Source organism: Oncorhynchus keta, chromosome 4 (genome assembly GCF_023373465.1).
Source record: "Oncorhynchus keta strain PuntledgeMale-10-30-2019 chromosome 4, Oket_V2, whole genome shotgun sequence".
NCBI classification, from domain to species: domain Eukaryota; kingdom Metazoa; phylum Chordata; class Actinopteri; order Salmoniformes; family Salmonidae; genus Oncorhynchus; species Oncorhynchus keta.
Genome location: NC_068424.1, coordinates 79,693,098 through 79,711,348, shown reverse-complemented (window position 1 = coordinate 79,711,348; position 18,251 = coordinate 79,693,098). Strand labels below are relative to the sequence as shown.

At 46.0% G+C, this 18,251-nt stretch overlaps 1 protein-coding gene across 1 annotated transcript; it reads left to right on the top strand.

Annotated features, from left to right (window-relative positions):
• The first annotated feature begins 3,918 nt into the window (after nucleotides 1–3,918).
• On the top strand, nucleotides 3,919–17,848 carry gpr137 (G protein-coupled receptor 137). The gene is made up of 8 exons (XM_052517281.1): nucleotides 3,919–5,657; nucleotides 6,318–6,931; nucleotides 7,171–7,226; nucleotides 7,341–7,585; nucleotides 8,835–8,974; nucleotides 11,402–11,530; nucleotides 16,204–16,319; nucleotides 16,521–17,848. Exons 2-8 carry the CDS (start codon nucleotides 6,554–6,556, stop codon nucleotides 16,618–16,620), a joined length of 1,164 nt encoding a protein of 387 aa, XP_052373241.1. The 5' UTR covers nucleotides 3,919–5,657; nucleotides 6,318–6,553; the 3' UTR covers nucleotides 16,621–17,848.
• The last annotated feature ends 403 nt before the right edge of the window (nucleotides 17,849–18,251 follow it).

The window sequence follows — 18,251 nt, the reverse complement described above, 5'->3', positions numbered from 1 at the left end:
AGACAGGTCAGTTACCACACACTGACAAATGACTGCCTTTTGACAGAGTAGATAGACACCTAGACAGGTCAGTTACCACTCACTGACAAATGACTGCCTTTTGACAGAGTAGATAGACACCTAGACAGGTCAGTTACCACTCACTGACAAATGGTAGAGTAGATATCAAGAGTCTGTCACCACACACTGACAAATGACTGCCTTTTGACAGAGTAGATAGACACCTAGACAGGTCAGTTACCACACACTGACAAATGACTTCCTTTTGACAGAGTAGATAGACACCTAGACAGGTCAGTTACCACTCACTGACAAATGGTAGAGTAGATATCAAGAGTCTGTCACCACACACTGACAAATGACTGCCTTTTGACAGAGTAGATAGACACCTAGACAGGTCAGTTACCACTCACTGACAAATGGTAGAGTAGATATCAAGAGTCTGTCACCAAACACTGACAAATGACTGCCTTTTGACACGAAATTGGGGAGAAAAGAGGGTGATAGTACACCTTTTAATTTTATTTTTTATAAATCTGATGTCTATCATCATTATCATGATCATGTTTGATGTGGCAAAGATAGTGCACTTACAATATGATGCAATTGATTAATTCTACTAAATAAACTACCATGTGATGGGAGAAGAAGGCCTACCAGAATACAAAATGTCATCAATATTTAGCCAACAGGGGGAATGATATTTAACTGCCTCCTACAGTTTCCTGCTGTTTCCATGGTGAGCTGAGCCTCCAGCTGGCTACCCAGCAAACCCAAATTGGTTCAGTCAAAGTTCCCAGAACATTCATTAGGTTGCTGCAGATGTTCTCATAACACAAAAACGGTCCAGTTGAGCAGATTATTCTACATTGCTTCTTTTAGGATGCAAAAAAAACATTCACCTGATGTTACAAGAACATTCCCAGAAAACATTTGGTCAGTTCTTTAAAAGGTTCCCAGAATGTTTTGTTAGGTTGTGGGAAAGTGTGGACATGACAACTAGATATGTTCCCAAAACAAACAAAACTGTCCAGTTGTGCTGATTATTACAATTAGGTTGCAAAAAAAAAAAAAACATTCTAATCTTGCAACATTCAAAAAAATCCTAAAACATTTCTTTAGATTGTGGGAACATTGTGGGGATATGACAAGCGATAGGTTCCCAATAACATTAAAACAGTCAAGTGGTCCTGACGTCAGGGTGCACAAACCATTCCTTAGATGTTACAATGTTGACAGAACAGCCTTTCTGAGTTCTTTAAATGTTCCCAGAATAATTTCGACAGGTTGTCGGAACAGTGTGGGTATACATTACAAGAGATGTGTTCCCAAAATACAAAATATGTTTAGTTGTGATGACATTCCCTTAATGTTGTAAGAATGAAATGCCGTTTAAACAACGTTCATAGCATATTTGCAAAATATACCAATGAGGTTCACGCAATATACACTTTACCTTGTCTTGGAGGTCTTGGAGGTCCTCAGAGCGAAAATATATATATATATTTTATTGAACCTTTATTTAACTGTAGCAGTTTAGCACAGATCCACAAGCTATGTGTGTCTCCATTTGAACCACACTTCTTCCCCTGTTAGCTTACCGGTGTTCAGAGCACGCTAGATAGCAAATAAGCACAGGTAGTCTATGTCTTCCGTAACATGGAGATACTGTATGGCCGTGTGGAAACACTAACCCTGTAAATATGTGCAGTAATTTACCCTTTCGTTTTTATGAAAATAATTTTTCGCTAATATGGAAGATACTTTCCTTATGTTTCCAAAATCGTACCGCAAGTGATGCGTTTTAATGTTCATAGAGATGCGTTTTAAGGTTCATAAAGAGTGTCAGGGATCTTAACAAAATTCCCCCGACCAGAAAATACTATCGTCAATAGGAGATAAAGCAGTTGGCATCTAGGAATGGGTTAGGGTCACTGTTGCTTTTCAGATAAAAAAATGTTTAAAAATCAGCCAGAGGGGACCATATCAAGCATCTCAATGAAGGAAATATATCAGGTGCGTTTGTAATAGTTGAAAAGTCCATTTTTACACCATGTTTAATTTTGAGTTAGCAGCCAGATCATAAAACCTCTGCGCCAGGGCTGTGGCCTCCATACATTTCTGACTTATATAAATATATTTTTTTAACCTTTATTTAACTAGGCAAGTCAGTTAAGAACAAATTCTTATTTTCAATGACGGCCTAGGAAGAGTGGGTTAACTGCCTTGTTCAGGGGCAGTTAATATGCTGTGTACTTGTAACACTGTATTTTAGGATTGTCTTTCTTGAAAGTCTTATGAAATTCTAATGTAGAAATTGTCAAATTGTTTTCTTGTTAAGTTTGAAGGTTCTGAGTCTGTATTTAAGATACACATGATTACACAAAAATACAAGTTATTTAAAGGAAGCTCTATCCAACTAAAATCACATTTCATTAGACTTTCAAAGCGTGATGAAGAAAGGAGTACAGAGATAAGAGAGTGTAAAGGGATGAGAGGGAAAGTCAGAGAGGGAGGGAGAGAGAGAGAGAGACAGAGAGAGAGAGAGAGATACAGAGAGAGAGAGAGAGATACAGAGAGAGAGAGAGAGAGAGAGAGAGAGAGAGAGAGACAGAGAGAGAGAGAGAGAGATACAGAGAGAGAGAGATACAGAGAGAGAGAGAGAGAGATACAGAGAGAGAGAGAGAGAGAGAGAGAGAGAGAGAGAGAGAGAGAGAGAGAGAGAGAGAGAGAGAGAGAGAGAGAGGGAAGCATTACCACTTCATAGTGCATCCAGCCAATACTCTTGGTGAGTACGTATAGGCTGAGTGCTACAGCAACATGCAACTCAAACACACCTTTTCATTTATTTAAAGCTGCATCTCGCTCCGTCCTGTAACAACGTTCCACCCCTGTAAGAGGAAACTGCCTTCCCCTTGTTGAGTGAAACCTGAGGAAGGGATGTGGTATGATCATGGTGTACAATGGTTCGTATTTGTGTACTTAAAAAAATATATATATACACTACCGATCAAAAGTTTTAGAACAATGGTTTTTCTTTATTTTTTCCTATTTTCTACATTGTAGAATAATAGTGAAGTCATCGAAACTATGAAATAACACACATGGAATCATATACAGTTGTAAACAAAAAGTGTTAAACAAATCAACATATATTTTATATTTCAGATTCTTCAAATAGCCGCCCTTTGCCTTGATGACAGCTTTGCGCACTCTTGGCATTCTCTCAACTAGCATCATGAGGTTCAATTAACAGGTGTGCCTTCATAAAAGTTCATTTGTGGAATTTATTTCCTTCTTAATGCATTTGAGCCAATCAGTTGTGTTGTGTGTGACAAGGTAGGGGGAGTATACTCCCACATTCTGTTCTCTCTTCCTCCCCCTTCTTTCACCCCCTCCATCCTCTCCCTCTTCTCTCACCCTCTCCGTCCCTCTCTCACCCTCTCCATCCCTCTCTCCCTCTCCATCCCTCTCTCCCCCCTCCCTCAATCTCCCTCTTCTCTCTCTCTCCTTCCTTACTTCCCTCCCTTCACCTTTCATCTCTCTCCCTTTCCCTCCTCTCTCCCCGTCCCTCCTTCTCCCTCTGTGTGTGTGTGTGTGATCGAAAGAGTGATCACAGAGAGAATAGAACAAAGCTGACCCCTACAGGTTTGGTACTATAGTTGCTTTAAATGTAAACCCCGCCCCCACTGTACTACGTCATGTCTGACTACTAGGAAGTAAATCGAGATTACATTTTGTCAACCTCCCTGTCCGGAGCGATATCTTCGAATAAGGTAACAAATGTTAGTATTTACTTATTTTGTAACTGGTCAAACTAACATTGCCACAATGTATGTATTACTATTGAGCTAGAGAGTAAAAGAAAGATGTAACGTTAGCTGGCCCACATAACGTGAGTTTTCACAAAGCCAGTTGATCTAATTAGCTGCTGACTGTAGCTGGCTGACTAACGTTATCGCGCAGTTATTTTAGCTACGCAGATAATCACACCGTCAGCATTGAAGATTAGGGTAGTTTAGCTAGTCTTCGGGTTATATTGTTCAGCTGCTAGTTTGTGAAGTTGTTTAGACATGCAGAGGGTTAAATTGAAAGGGATAAAGTCGCCTAGTTGGAGTGGGAAATCCCCAATGTAGAAAGTAAACAACACCGACTTGGACAATCGGATTAGTTGGTATAAACAGCCTCAAACTAATGACTGCAAAATCGTTGAAATGTTTCACTACAAGCCAGAATGTTGAATAAAAATACATTTGAACTTAATCTACCGGTTGACGGTGGTGTTGGTCCTTTAGATGGTCGAAATTTGAGACACGCCCTGCATTGTTAACCTGACTTCTTAGAGCGCTGGGTGTTTTTACTGATTGACCCTTCATTTAACTAGGCAAGTCAGTTAATAACAAAATCTTAATTACAACAACGGCATACCAAAACGTCTCCTGCGGGGACGGGGTCCTGGGGTTAAAATAGATAAATAAATACAATATAAATATAGGACAAAACACATATCACAACAAGAGACACCTTGGTTTGTTTACGTTTCTACGTTTGTCTAGATGACGTAAACCTACAGCTCTGTCTAGTGGTGACGTCAGGGACAGCAGTTGTTGACAACTGTAGCAAACCCTAACTATGTTCCCTAACTGAAACCTCATTCTCCTAACCTGCTACGTTAATTCACTTAACCTGCTACGAAAACAAACCATGTGTGCTGACAAATTGTCTGTAAGGTCCCTCAGTCGAGCAGCGAATTTCAAACACAGATTGAACCACCAAGTATCACCCCACCCGTACTGAAGTTGGCATTTCAATTACCTGGCACATGCACAAAACCATGTAAATGGCCTGCTTGACTTCATTGGACTGAGCCATAATAAGAACAACCCAGTTAGTATGCCCATTGCCTGCATGTACTTCCGTCATGTGCTCATGCCTTCAGTCATGAACGAACATGTGTGCATGCGATGCATGCAGTCTAACTGCAGTCTGCAGGTACAACGACTTCAGAAAGCATTCATACCCTTTGATTTATTCCACATTTTGTTGTGAAAAAAATAGTAAATGTCTGTTTTTTTTTACCCATCTGCCAATGGGTGCCCTTCTTTGTGAGGCATTGGAAAACCTCCCTAGTCTTTGTGGTTCAATCTGCATTTGAAATTCCTGCTCCACCGAGGGACCTTACAGATAATTGTGTGTGTGGGGTACAGAGATGAGATAGTCATTCAAAAATCATGTTAAACACATTTTTTTTTGCATAGAGAGTCCATGCAACGTATTGACTTGCTAAGCACATCTATACTCTAACTTATTTAGGCTTGCCATAACAAATGGGTTGTATACTTATTACCTCAAGGCATTTCAGCTGTACATTTATTTTATTAAATTATATTTCGAAAAATATAATTCCACTTTGACATTGTGTGGTATTGTGCATAGACCAGTGACCCCAAAACATCTAAATGTCATAGAAAATGTGGGAAAGGTCAAAGGGTATGAATACTTTGAAGGCGGTGTATATGAACTGTTTAGCTCATGGGCCAGGTGATAGAAACGCCAACGTCAGTACCTGGGCTCTAAAGGTCGGCTGAACGATACTTTCCTGTGGATATTTTGTCTCACATTTCGAGCAGCTGAAAGACAAGTCGCACAGAAAACAGGTAGAGAAAGTAAAAAATAAATGTTATTCAACATTTGGGCTTGGAAAGGCACGTGTGCACGATTTTGCAGTTATTAGTTTCAGGCTGTATATAAGTTACCAATTAATTGTGTGTTACAGCGTGATTTAATCAGACTAAGTTGGACTGTTACTCAGATAGCTATGTCTCAAACTCCCCAACCACAGGCTGGTGGCTCGTTAAGGCGCTTACAGATGGGCAGCGAGGGTCTCATAGACTTCAATGGGAGTAGCGCAGCAGGCGGAAAACGCAAGAAGCACCGTCAGTGCTGTTCGCTCCAGTGAGCGGTGCTCATATATGAAATTAGCCGATGTCTTGAACGGCGTTCATCTTGTAAACCAATCAAACCATGTTTTTAATGACAATATTCGAGCTGACAACAACCGGGACCGTTTGTCACTACACACGGTAGGCCGATTTCCTCGCGGTTCAATTGCCTTTTACCCGCGGCCCGTCTGTAAGCGCCTTAAGTTCAGTCAGCTGTACAACTTTTTCTTGTGACAACTTGTTCTGTACACTAAGTTCCATGTATTGCATAACGAGCTCCTTTTTTTATAAAGATAGCCAATAAGTCACAGTGTAGTCTACTGTAGGGTTTCTGTCTTTTCACAACGTTTTTTTTGTTGTTGTCTCTCTTTACAGTTGTCTCTACTACCTCTACCACAGTGACAAAGTGTTGAGGCAGAGGACCATGTTATTCAAACCACTCTGAAGATAGTGTTTTAATCGCACTTTTAAAAAAAATGGACACACTGAAATCCTCCCGTGTTTATTTCGAACGCTAATAAATGTGATCATTATTGATCATTTTATATACAAGGGAAATAACTATCTTATTGCCAGACAGTGAGTGACACAGTCTATTCCCATTCACCTCAATGGAAGTTCCAGTCACACCAATACTACCCTCTAACTCTACCCTGCCAACACCTTTCCCTCTGCACCCGGCCGTGGCCCCATCAGTCCAGCTTGGATTTACCATCCTCTACACTACTCTCTACGGAAGTCTCTTCTTGGTAGTCTACGTTCAGCTCTGGCTCCTCTTTCTCTACCGACACAAGCGCTGGAGCTACCAGAGTGGGTTTCTGTTCCTCTGTCTTCTCTGGGCGGCTCTTCGTACAACTCTGTTCTCTTTCTACTTCCATAATGCCCTGGAAGCCAATCACCTGGCCCCAGTGTTTTACTGGCTCCTTTACTGCTTCCCTGTCTGTCTGCAGTTCTTCACCCTCAGTCTCATCAACCTCTACTTCACTCAGGTAAGACACACATATTATATCTCAGATCACGTGACATGCTTGCGGGACAAGTTTTTCTGAGTTATGATTTGTTATGAAAGCATTAGTCTTGACACTCGTGACAGATTTTTAAATCGAGAAGCAGGCCGACGCACGCAAGTTTTGGTTTTCAGGTTCTGAGACTATCTAAGTATTTGTTAAAGACTAGTATGTATTCACTTGAACTATCGTCTGGTTTCTATTCTCCTTTGTGTGTACAGGTATTACTCAAAGTGAGAGAGAAGTACAACCCTGACACTGAACCCGCCAATGGACTGTGAGTTCCACTTCCCTAAAAATGACTTGCGGTTGTGTCTTTTAAAAAAAAATTTAGTGGTTTTGAAGTAGCTTTATTTAAAACATTTGCATTGACACGTCTCACTCTTCTCAGATGTTGGGCGCGGTGCTTCTACACCACCCTGAGTGGTGTGTTCCTGTGTGTCAACGTGGTGTGTGCTGCTCTCGGCTGGAACGGGGGCAGTGGAGGAGCAGGAACTAAAACATGGAGTCTGGTTCTGATACGAGTGCTGGTCAACGACCTGCTTTTCATCTTTGAGGCTGTCTGTCTAGCTGCACTACTGCTTCTGTTAACCCGACGCTCCCCATCCACCAGCCCTTACCTGCACAGTAAGGTGAGTCCTGACTGTAGATATCCACCTGCACAGTAAGGTGAGTCCAGACTGTAGATATCCACCTGCACAGTAAGGTGAGTCCAGACTGTAGATATCCACCTGCACAGTAAGGTGAGTCCAGACTGTAGATATCCACCTGCACAGTAAGGTGAGTCCTGACTGTAGATATCCACCTGCACAGTAAGGTGAGTCCTGACTGTAGATATCCACCTGCACAGTAAGGTGAGTCCAGACTGTAGATATCCACCTGCACAGTAAGGTGAGTCCAGACTGTAGATATCCACCTGCACAGTAAGGTGAGTCCTGACTGTAGATATCCACCTGCACAGTAAGGTGAGTCCTGACTGTAGATATCCACCTGCACAGTGAGGTGAGTCCTGACTGTAGATATCCACCTGCACAGTAAGGTGAGTCCAGACTGTAGATATCCACCTGCACAGTAAGGTGAGTCCAGACTGTAGATATCCACCTGCACAGTAAGGTGAGTCCTGACTGTAGATATCCACCTGCACAGTAAGGTGAGTCCTGACTGTAGATATCCACCTGCACAGTAAGGTGAGTCCTGACTGTAGATATCCACCTGCACAGTGAGGTGAGTCCAGACTGTAGATATCCACCTGCACAGTAAGGTGAGTCCAGACTGTAGATATCCACCTGCACAGTAAGGTGAGTCCAGACTGTAGATATCCACCTGCACAGTAAGGTGAGTCCAGACTGTAGATATCCACCTGCACAGTAAGGTGAGTCCTGCCTGTAGCCCTTACCTGCACAGTAAGGTGAGTCCAGACTGTGTTAATCAGCTATTCCTTAAAAGGGAATTCAACGGAACAATTTTGTATTCTCTAGTCAGGGATGTGATTCTTCCCTAAAATAATTCATGCTTTTATGACATTCATTCTCCACTAACTGTAACTGACCGAGCTATTCCTAACCGTATCCCCAAGCTAATTGGGAGGAAGTGTCTGGTGAATGGGTAATGGGACAACCTTATAGTAGAATATCTAGTTATAGTGGAGAAAGTTCTTATTGCTAAAAACATACCTGATAATATGGACCATGCATGATCTAATATGTTAAAATAATTTAACCAAAATGTTATTGGGTTTGTTTTGGGAGGTGGAAATGTTATATTTTAGATGGTGTCAGCGTAATTTTATTTGAATTCATTTTGAAGTTCAATTGAATGAGTAGTTCCAATTGAATCAGTACTACGTGCAGATTGGTATGTATCTTCTTCCCCCAGGGAACAACAGTGTGCCAGACTGCAGTACTAGGAGCAGGTGTAATCTTGCTCTTTGCTAGTCGAGCATGTTACAACCTGGCTGTTCTCATACTGTCCCAGAATCACAGAGTGGAGTCCTTTGACTTTGACTGGTACAATATCTCTGACCAGGTAAAGCGCTTTATTCATGTACACTGAAACAAAAATGTCAACGCAACATGCAACCATTTCAAAGATTTTACTGAGTTACAGTTCATATATACAGTGGGGAGAACAAGTATTTGATACTGACGATTTTGCAGGTTTTCCTACTTACAAAGCATGTAGAGGTCTGTAATTTTTTATCATAGTTACACTTCAACTGTGAGAGACGGAATCTAAAACAAAAATCCAGAAAATCACATTGTATGATTTTAAATAATTAATTTGCATTTTATTGCATGACATTTGATACATCAGAAAATCAGAACTTAATATTTGGTACAGAAACCTTTGTATGATCTCTGTAATTGTAAATGTTTCCTGTAGTTCTTGACCAGGTTTGCACACACTGCAGCAGGGATTTTGGCCCAATCCTCCACACAGACCGTCTCCAGATCCTTCAGGTTTTGGGGCTGTCGCTGGGCAATACAGACTTTCAGCTCCCTCCAAAGATTTTCTATTGGGTTCAGGTCTGGAGACTGGCTAGGCCACTCCAGGACCTTGAGATTCTTCTTATGGAGCCACTCCTTAGTTGCCCTGGCTGTGTGTTTTGGATAGTTGTCATGCTGGAAGACCCAGCCACGACCCATCTTCAATGCTCTTACTGAGGGACGGTGGTTGTTGGCCAAGATTTTGCAATACATGGCCCCATCCATCCTCCCCTCAATACGGTGCAGTCGTCCTGTCCCCTTTGCAGAAAATCATCCCCAAAGAATGATGTTTCCACCTCCATGCTTCACGGTTGGGATGGTGTTCTTGGGGTTGTACTCATCCTTCTTCTTCCTCCAAACACAGCGAGTGGAGTTTAGACTAAACAGCTCTATTTTGGTCTCATCAGACCACATGAGCTTCTCCCATTCCTCCTCTGGATCATCCAGATGGTCATTGGCAAACTTCAGACGGGCCTGGACATAAACTGGCTTGAGCAGGGGGACCTTGCGTGCGCTGCAGGATTTTTATCCATGACGGCGTAGTGTGTTACTAATGGTTTTCTTTGAGACTGTGGTCCCAGCTCTCTTCAGGTCATTGACCAGGTCCTGCCATGTGATTTTGGGCTGATCCCTCACCTTCCTCATGATCATTGATGCCCCACGAGGTGAGATCTTGCATGGAGCCCCAGACGGAGGGTGATTGACCGTCATCTTGAACTTCTTCCATTTTTGAATAATTGCGCCAACAGTTGTTGCCTTCTCACCAAGCTGCTTGCCTATTGTCCTGTAGCCCATCCCAGCCTTGTGCAGGTCTACAATTTTATCCCTGATGTCCTTACACAGCTCTCTGGTCTTGGCCATTATGTAGAGGTTGGAGTCTGTTTATTGTGTGGACATGTGTATTTTATACAGGTAACAAGTTCAAACCGGTGCATTTAATACAGGTAATGAGTGGAGAACAGGAGGGCTTCTTAAAGAAAAACTAACAGGTCTGTGAGAGCCGGAATTCTTACTGGTTGGTAGGTGATCAAATACTTATGTCATGCAATAAAATGCAAATGAATGACTTAAAAATCATTCAATGTGATTGTCTGGATTTTTTGTTTTAGATTCAGTCTCTAACAGTTGAAGTGTACCTATGATAAAAATTACAGACCTCTACATGCTTTGTAAGTAGGAAACACTGCTGATTTTGCAGGTTATCAAATACTTGTTCTCCCCACTGTATGTATGTATGTATGTATGTATGTATGTATGTATGTATGTATGTATGTATGTATGTATGGAAATCAGTCAATTGATATGAATACATTAGGCCCTAATCTATGGATTTCCTATAACTGGGCAGGGGTGCAGGCATTGGTGGGCCTGGGAGGGCAAAGGCCCACCCACTGGGGACCCTAGCAACAGCTCTGGTGGACATTCATGCAGTCAGCATGCCGATTACACACTCCTTCAAAACTTGAGACATCTGTGGCGTTGTTGTAACACATCTGCAGATTTTAGAGTGGTCTTTTATTGTCCCAACACAAGGTGCACCTGTGTAATGAACAAGCTGTTTAATCGGCTTATTGAAATGTTCACTGACAGGGACGGAAACACGTTTGTGCACAACATTTGAGAGAAATAATATGTTTGTGTCTGGAAAATTATTTCAGCTCATGAAACATGGGACCAACACTTTACATGTTGAGTTTTTATATTTTTCTTCAGTGTTGTTAACATACAAAACAGTTGAATTGATTCAGTGACATTGGCAAGATGTCACTGGGAAATCTAAGGGGATCTATTTGAGAAAGAATCTCTCTCTAATGTTGATACATTATCAGTAGCGATGTCACTGCGATGTCGTCTGTAGTTATTGGGGATGCAAGCTGATTTTTAGATCAGTGACTCTGTGGAGTCCGTCTGCAATGTAGTCTCAACCTCAAACATGTACAATAACACAGTGCTTGTCTTTCCTCAGGCTGACCTGCGTAGTGAACTGGGAGACCGGGGTTACTTGGCGTTCGGTGTAATTCTCTTCATATGGGAGCTGCTTCCCACCAGCCTCCTCATCCTCATCTTCAGAGTCCGCCAACCGCCTAAAGAAGATGTTAGTTTCTGTTCTCTTTCCTTCCTGACCAGACCTCTAGGGTCGCTCTCCCTACGTTTCCTGGCCAGCCCTCTAGGGTCGCTCTCCCTACGTTTCCTGACCAGACCTCTAGGGTCGCTCTCCCTACGTTTCCTGACCAGACCTCTAGGGTCGCTCTCCCTACGTTTCCTGACCAGACCTCTAGGGTCGCTCTCCCTACGTTTCCTGACCAGACCTCTAGGGTCGCTCTCCCTCGTTTCCTGACCAGACCTCTAGGGTCGCTCTCCCTACGTTTCCTGACCAGACCTCTAGGGTCGCTCTCCCTACGTTTCCTGACCAGACCTCTAGGGTCGCTCTCCCTACGTTTCCTGACCAGACCTCTAGGGTCGCTCTCCCTACGTTTCCTGACCAGACCTCTAGGTCGCTCTCCCTACGTTTCCTGACCAGACCTCTAGGTCGCTCTCCCTACGTTTCCTGACCAGACCTCTAGGTCGCTCTCCCTACGTTTCCTGACCAGACCTCTAGGGTCGCTCTCCCACGTTTCCTGACCAGACCTCTAGGGTCGCTCTCCCTACGTTTCCTGACCAGACCTCTAGGGTCGCTCTCCCTACGTTTCCTGACCAGACCTCTAGGGTCGCTCTCCCTACGTTTCCTGACCAGACCTCTAGGGTCGCTCTCCCTACGTTTCCTGACCAGACCTCTAGGGTCGCTCTCCCTACGTTTCCTGACCAGACCTCTAGGTCGCTCTCCCTACGTTTCCTGACCAGACCTCTAGGGTCGCTCTCCCTACGTTTCCTGACCAGACCTCTAGGTCGCTCTCCCTACGTTTCCTGACCAGACCTCTAGGGTCGCTCTCCCTACGTTTCCTGACCAGACCTCTAGGGTCGCTCTCCCTACGTTTCCTGACCAGACCTCTAGGGTCGTTTCCTCTCCCTACGTTTCCTGACCAGACCTCTAGGGTCGCTCTCCCTACGTTTCCTGACCAGACCTCTAGGGTCGCTCTCTCCCTACGTTTCCTGACCAGACCTCTAGGGTCGCTCTCCCTACGTTTCCTGACCAGACCTCTAGGGTCGCTCTCCCTACGTTTCCTGACCAGACCTCTAGGGTCGCTCTCCCTACGTTTCCTGACCAGACCTCTAGGGTCGCTCTCCCTACGTTTCCTGACCAGACCTCTAGGGTCGCTCTCCCTACGTTTCCTGACCAGACCTCTAGGGTCGCTCTCCCTACGTTTCCTGACCAGACCTCTAGGGTCGCTCTCCCTACGTTTCCTGACCAGACCTCTAGGGTCGCGTTTCTCCCTACGTTTCCTGACCAGACCTCTAGGGTCGCTCTCCCTACGTTTCCTGACCAGACCTCTAGGTCGCTCTCCCTACGTTTCCTGACCAGACCTCTAGGGTCGCTCTCCCTACGTTTCCTGACCAGACCTCTAGGGTCGCTCTCCCTACGTTTCCTGACCAGACCTCTAGGGTCGCTCTCCCTACGTTTCCTGACCAGACCTCTAGGGTCGCTCTCCCTACGTTTCCTGACCAGACCTCTAGGGTCGCTCTCCCTACGTTTCCTGACCAGACCTCAGGTCGCTCTCCCTACGTTTCCTGACCAGACCTCTAGGGTCGCTCTCCCTACGTTTCCTGACCAGACCTCTAGGGTCGCTCTCCCTACGTTTCCTGACCAGACCTCTAGGGTCGCTCTCCCTACGTTTCCTGACCAGACCTCTAGGGTCGCTCTCCCTACGTTTCCTGACCAGACCTCTAGGGTCGCTCCTCGTTTCCTGACCAGACCTCGTTTCCTGACCAGACCTCTAGGGTCGCTCTCCCTACGTTTCCTGACCAGACCTCTAGGGTCGCTCTCCCTACGTTTCCTGACCAGACCTCTAGGGTCGCTCTCCCTCGTTTCCTGACCAGACCTCTAGGGTCGCTCTCCCTCGTTTCCTGACCAGACCTCTAGGGTCGCTCTCCCTACGTTTCCTGACCAGACCTCTAGGGTCGCTCTCCCTACGTTTCCTGACCAGACCTCTAGGGTCGCTCTCCCTACGTTTCCTGACCAGACCTCTAGGGTCGCTCTCCCTACGTTTCCTGACCAGACCTCTAGGGTCGCTCTCCCTACGTTTCCTGACCAGACCTCTAGGGTCGCTCTCCCTACGTTTCCTGACCAGACCTCTAGGGTCGCTCTCCCTACGTTTCCTGACCAGACCTCTAGGGTCGCTCTCCCTACGTTTCCTGACCAGACCTCTAGGGTCGCTCTCCCTACGTTTCCTGACCAGACCTCTAGGGTCGCTCTCCCTACGTTTCCTGACCAGACCTCTAGGGTCGCTCTCCCTACGTTTCCTGACCAGACCTCTAGGGTCGCTCTCCCTACGTTTCCTGACCAGACCTCTAGGGTCGCTCTCCCTACGTTTCCTGACCAGACCTCTAGGGTCGCTCTCCCTACGTTTCCTGACCAGACCTCTAGGGTCGCTCTCCCTCCCTACGTTTCCTGACCAGACCTCTAGGTCGCTCTCCCTACGTTTCCTGACCAGACCTCTAGGGTCGCTCTCCCTACGTTTCCTGACCAGACCTCTAGGACCAGTCGCTCTCCCTACGTTTCCTGACCAGACCTCTAGGGTCGCTCTCCCTACGTTTCCTGACCAGACCTCTAGGGTCGCTCTCCCTATGTTTCCTGACCAGACCTCTAGGGTCGCTCTCCCTACGTTTCCTGACCAGACCTCTAGGTCGCTCTCCCTACGTTTCCTGACCAGACCTCTAGGGTCGCTCTCCCTACGTTTCCTGACCAGACCTCTAGGTCGCTCTCCCTACGTTTCCTGACCAGACCTCTAGGGTCGCTCTCCCTACGTTTCCTGACCAGACCTCTAGGTCGCTCTCCCTACGTTTCCTGACCAGACCTCTAGGGTCGCTCTCCCTCGTTTCCTGACCAGACCTCTAGGGTCGCTCTCCCTACGTTTCCTGACCAGACCTCTAGGGTCGCTCTCCCTACGTTTCCTGACCAGACCTCTAGGGTCGCTCTCCCTACGTTTCCTGACCAGACCTCTAGGGTCGCTCTCCCTACGTTTCCTGACCAGACCTCTAGGTCGCTCTCCCTACGTTTCCTGACCAGACCTCTAGGGTCGCTCTCCCTACGTTTCCTGACCAGACCTCTAGGGTCGCTCTCCCTACGTTTCCTGACCAGACCTCTAGGGTCGCTCTCCCTACGTTTCCTGACCAGACCTCTAGGGTCGCTCTCCCTACGTTTCCTGACCAGACCTCTAGGGTCGCTCTCCCTACGTTTCCTGACCAGACCTCTAGGGTCGCTCTCCCTACGTTTCCTGACCAGACCTCTAGGTCGCTCTCCCTACGTTTCCTGACCAGACCTCTAGGGTCGCTCTCCCTACGTTTCCTGACCAGACCTCTAGGGTCGCTCTCCCTACGTTTCCTGACCAGACCTCTAGGGTCGGTTTCCTGACCAGACCTCTAGGGTCGCTCTCCCTACGTTTCCTGACCAGACCTCTAGGGTCGCTCTCCCTACGTTTCCTGACCAGACCTCTAGGGTCGCTCTCCCTACGTTTCCTGACCAGACCTCTAGGGTCGCTCTCCCTACGTTTCCTGACCAGACCTCTAGGGTCGCTCTCCCTACGTTTCCTGACCAGACCTCTAGGGTCGCTCTCCCTATGTTTCCTGACCAGACCTCTAGGGTCGCTCTCCCTATGTTTCCTGACCAGACCTCTAGGGTCGCTCTCCCTACGTTTCCTGACCAGACCTCTAGGGTCGCTCTCCCTACGTTTCCTGACCAGACCTCTAGGTCGCTCTCCCTACGTTTCCTGACCAGACCTCTAGGGTCGCTCTCCCTACGTTTCCTGACCAGACCTCTAGGTCGCTCTCCCTACGTTTCCTGACCAGACCTCTAGGGTCGCTCTCCCTACGTTTCCTGACCAGACCTCTAGGGTCGCTCTCCCTACGTTTCCTGACCAGACCTCTAGGGTCGCTCTCCCTACGTTTCCTGACCAGACCTCTAGGGTCGCTCTCCCTACGTTTCCTGACCAGACCTCTAGGGTCGCTCTCCCTACGTTTCCTGACCAGACCTCTAGGGTCGCTCTCCCTACGTTTCCTGACCAGACCTCTAGGGTCGCTCTCCCTACGTTTCCTGACCAGACCTCTAGGGTCGCTCTCCCTACGTTTCCTGACCAGACCTCTAGGGTCGCTCTCCCTATGTTTCCTGACCAGACCTCTAGGGTCGCTCTCCCTACGTTTCCTGACCAGACCTCTAGGGTCGCTCTCCCTACGTTTCCTGACCAGACCTCTAGGGTCGCTCTCCCTACGTTTCCTGACCAGACCTCTAGGGTCGCTCTCCCTACGTTTCCTGACCAGACCTCTAGGGTCGCTCTCCCTACGTTTCCTGACCAGACCTCTAGGGTCGCTCTCCCTACGTTTCCTGACCAGACCTCTAGGGTCGCTCTCCCTACGTTTCCTGACCAGACCTCTAGGTCGCTCTCCCTATGTTTCCTGACCAGACCTCTAGGGTCGCTCTCCCTACGTTTCCTGACCAGACCTCTAGGGTCGCTCTCCCTACGTTTCCTGACCAGACCTCTAGGGTCGCTCTCCCTACGTTTCCTGACCAGACCTCTAGGGTCGCTCTCCCTACGTTTCACTTCACCTATGTTTGGTTTCCATTTCTGGATTTGTATGTGTAGTCCCATTCTGACGTGTCTCTTCCTTCTGTCGCAGGGCTGTAGTATGCCCAACAGCAACAGAGTACCCCGGCCGTACTTCTTTGATGACCCAGCAGGGGAAGACGCTGACTCGGGTGTTCCTTGGGTCAACAGCTCACATCCACACCAAAGGTAATAAACTGTCTGAACATTACCCGGGTTGGTGCAAAACTGTATGGAAATTGGAATTTCAGTCTACTTTCTGAATTCAAAATGGTATTTATTGGCCCTAACCTTGGACTTTTACCTAATTGTGTAATAATCAATTCACCTGTATGGTTATTTACAACAACAAATAGTTTACTGTTCACACTGTTGTCTCCTTTTCACCAGCTGGTATGGATCCATCAAGGAGACGACACCTCTCGTCTTCGCCAGTAACCCTCTGGACCAGAACCAACACCACTCCTTTTACTCTACACCACAGAACTAACTGATCCTCTGTCCCAAATGGCACCCTAATTCCCTTTTTATAGTGCACTACTTTTAACCAGGGACCATAGGGCTCTAGTCAATTGTAGTGCACTATGTAGGTTAGAGGATGCCATTTGGGACGCACATTGATCCTGTCTGTCTGCAGTGAAATGCTGAAGCGCTCTATCTCAGGTTGCTGAAAAGGCGTTGCGCGGTCGATCCAACATACTTTGGTCATGCAGCATTTACAGTGAGTCGGCGCGTCCGTACTTCGCCGAGCTGTTGTCAAGGAAGTGACTTTGTGTTTTTATACAGAACCTCCCGCCCTCGCCTACCGTCACCCAATCATGTCAATGCGGAGCGATGTGGAACCCTCTGCATTGTTACATTTGGGGAGGCGCACGGCGATTGTGGTCCGGAGCTCAGTTTGGCCTCTGGAGGCTCTTGCAATTGTCACACCCTCCCATACGGAGCCTCAAACCACATTTTCAAATCCACCATAAATTGTCTTTGATCGCTTTCAGCTGCAGACAGCAATACCTCCATTCCAATTGACTGGTGTTTTTGCACACAAAAAAACAACCTCATCACTAAATAGAGTAACTATGCACCTTTTATTTTATTGATCAACTGATGACCGTCATCTCCAACAGAGCCTCGTTTTTTGTGGGGGGGGGTTTTATTCTTATGATTGGTCGCGATGTGTTTTGTCCTCTGACCTGTGTATTCATTAGATCTGATTGCAGTCTCTGTGCTATTTCATGTCAACTCCTTGTCCGTCAATGCCATGTCAACGGAGGTGGTAAGAGGACAAACACTGACACTCAGGCTATATTCATTCCATTACAGAAAGTTTATTTTCAAATTTTCTGACAGGACTAAATGTCATTATTTTGTAAAGGTATTGTTTCCTACTTGCCGTCTAGCTTAAAGGCACTGTAAAAATCGGCATGACCACTTTCAGAAGTAATGCAGACAACAGATTAGTTTTGTCATTTTATGTGATTGTACATTGAAGTAAACTAACTTATTTAATCAGATATCACCTGTCGTTTTAGCAGTTATGGACCAAATACCTCTTCCTTCTCACCAGCATCCATTTTATAAGGGAATTTTCTAGGTGCTTCATAGCTAAACAGAATATACTCAGATTGTGTAAATGTGTGATTACACTGAACAAAAAAAGCACAACATGTAACGAGTTCTCGTGTTTCTATGAGCTGAAATAAAAGATCCCAGAAATGTTCCATATGCATGAAAAGCTTTTTCTCTAATTTTGTGCAGTGAGCATTACTTATTTTTGCCAAGATAATCCAGCCACCTGACAGATGTGGCATATCAAGAAGCTGCTTAAACAGCATGATCATTACACAGGTGCACCTTGTGCTGGTGGACAATCAAGGGCCACTCTAAAATGTGCCGTTTTGTCACAACACAATGCCACAGATGTCTCCGTTTGAGGGAGCATGGAATAAAATTTGATTAAAATTGGCATGCTGACTTCAATGTCCACCAGAACGGTCAGTTTATTTCTCTACCATAAATTGCCTCACTATTTTATGGCTGCACTCATGCCCAGTCATGTGAAATCCATAGATTAGGACATTTCTATTGTCTCATAATTGTTGCATTTATATTTTTGTTCAGTAT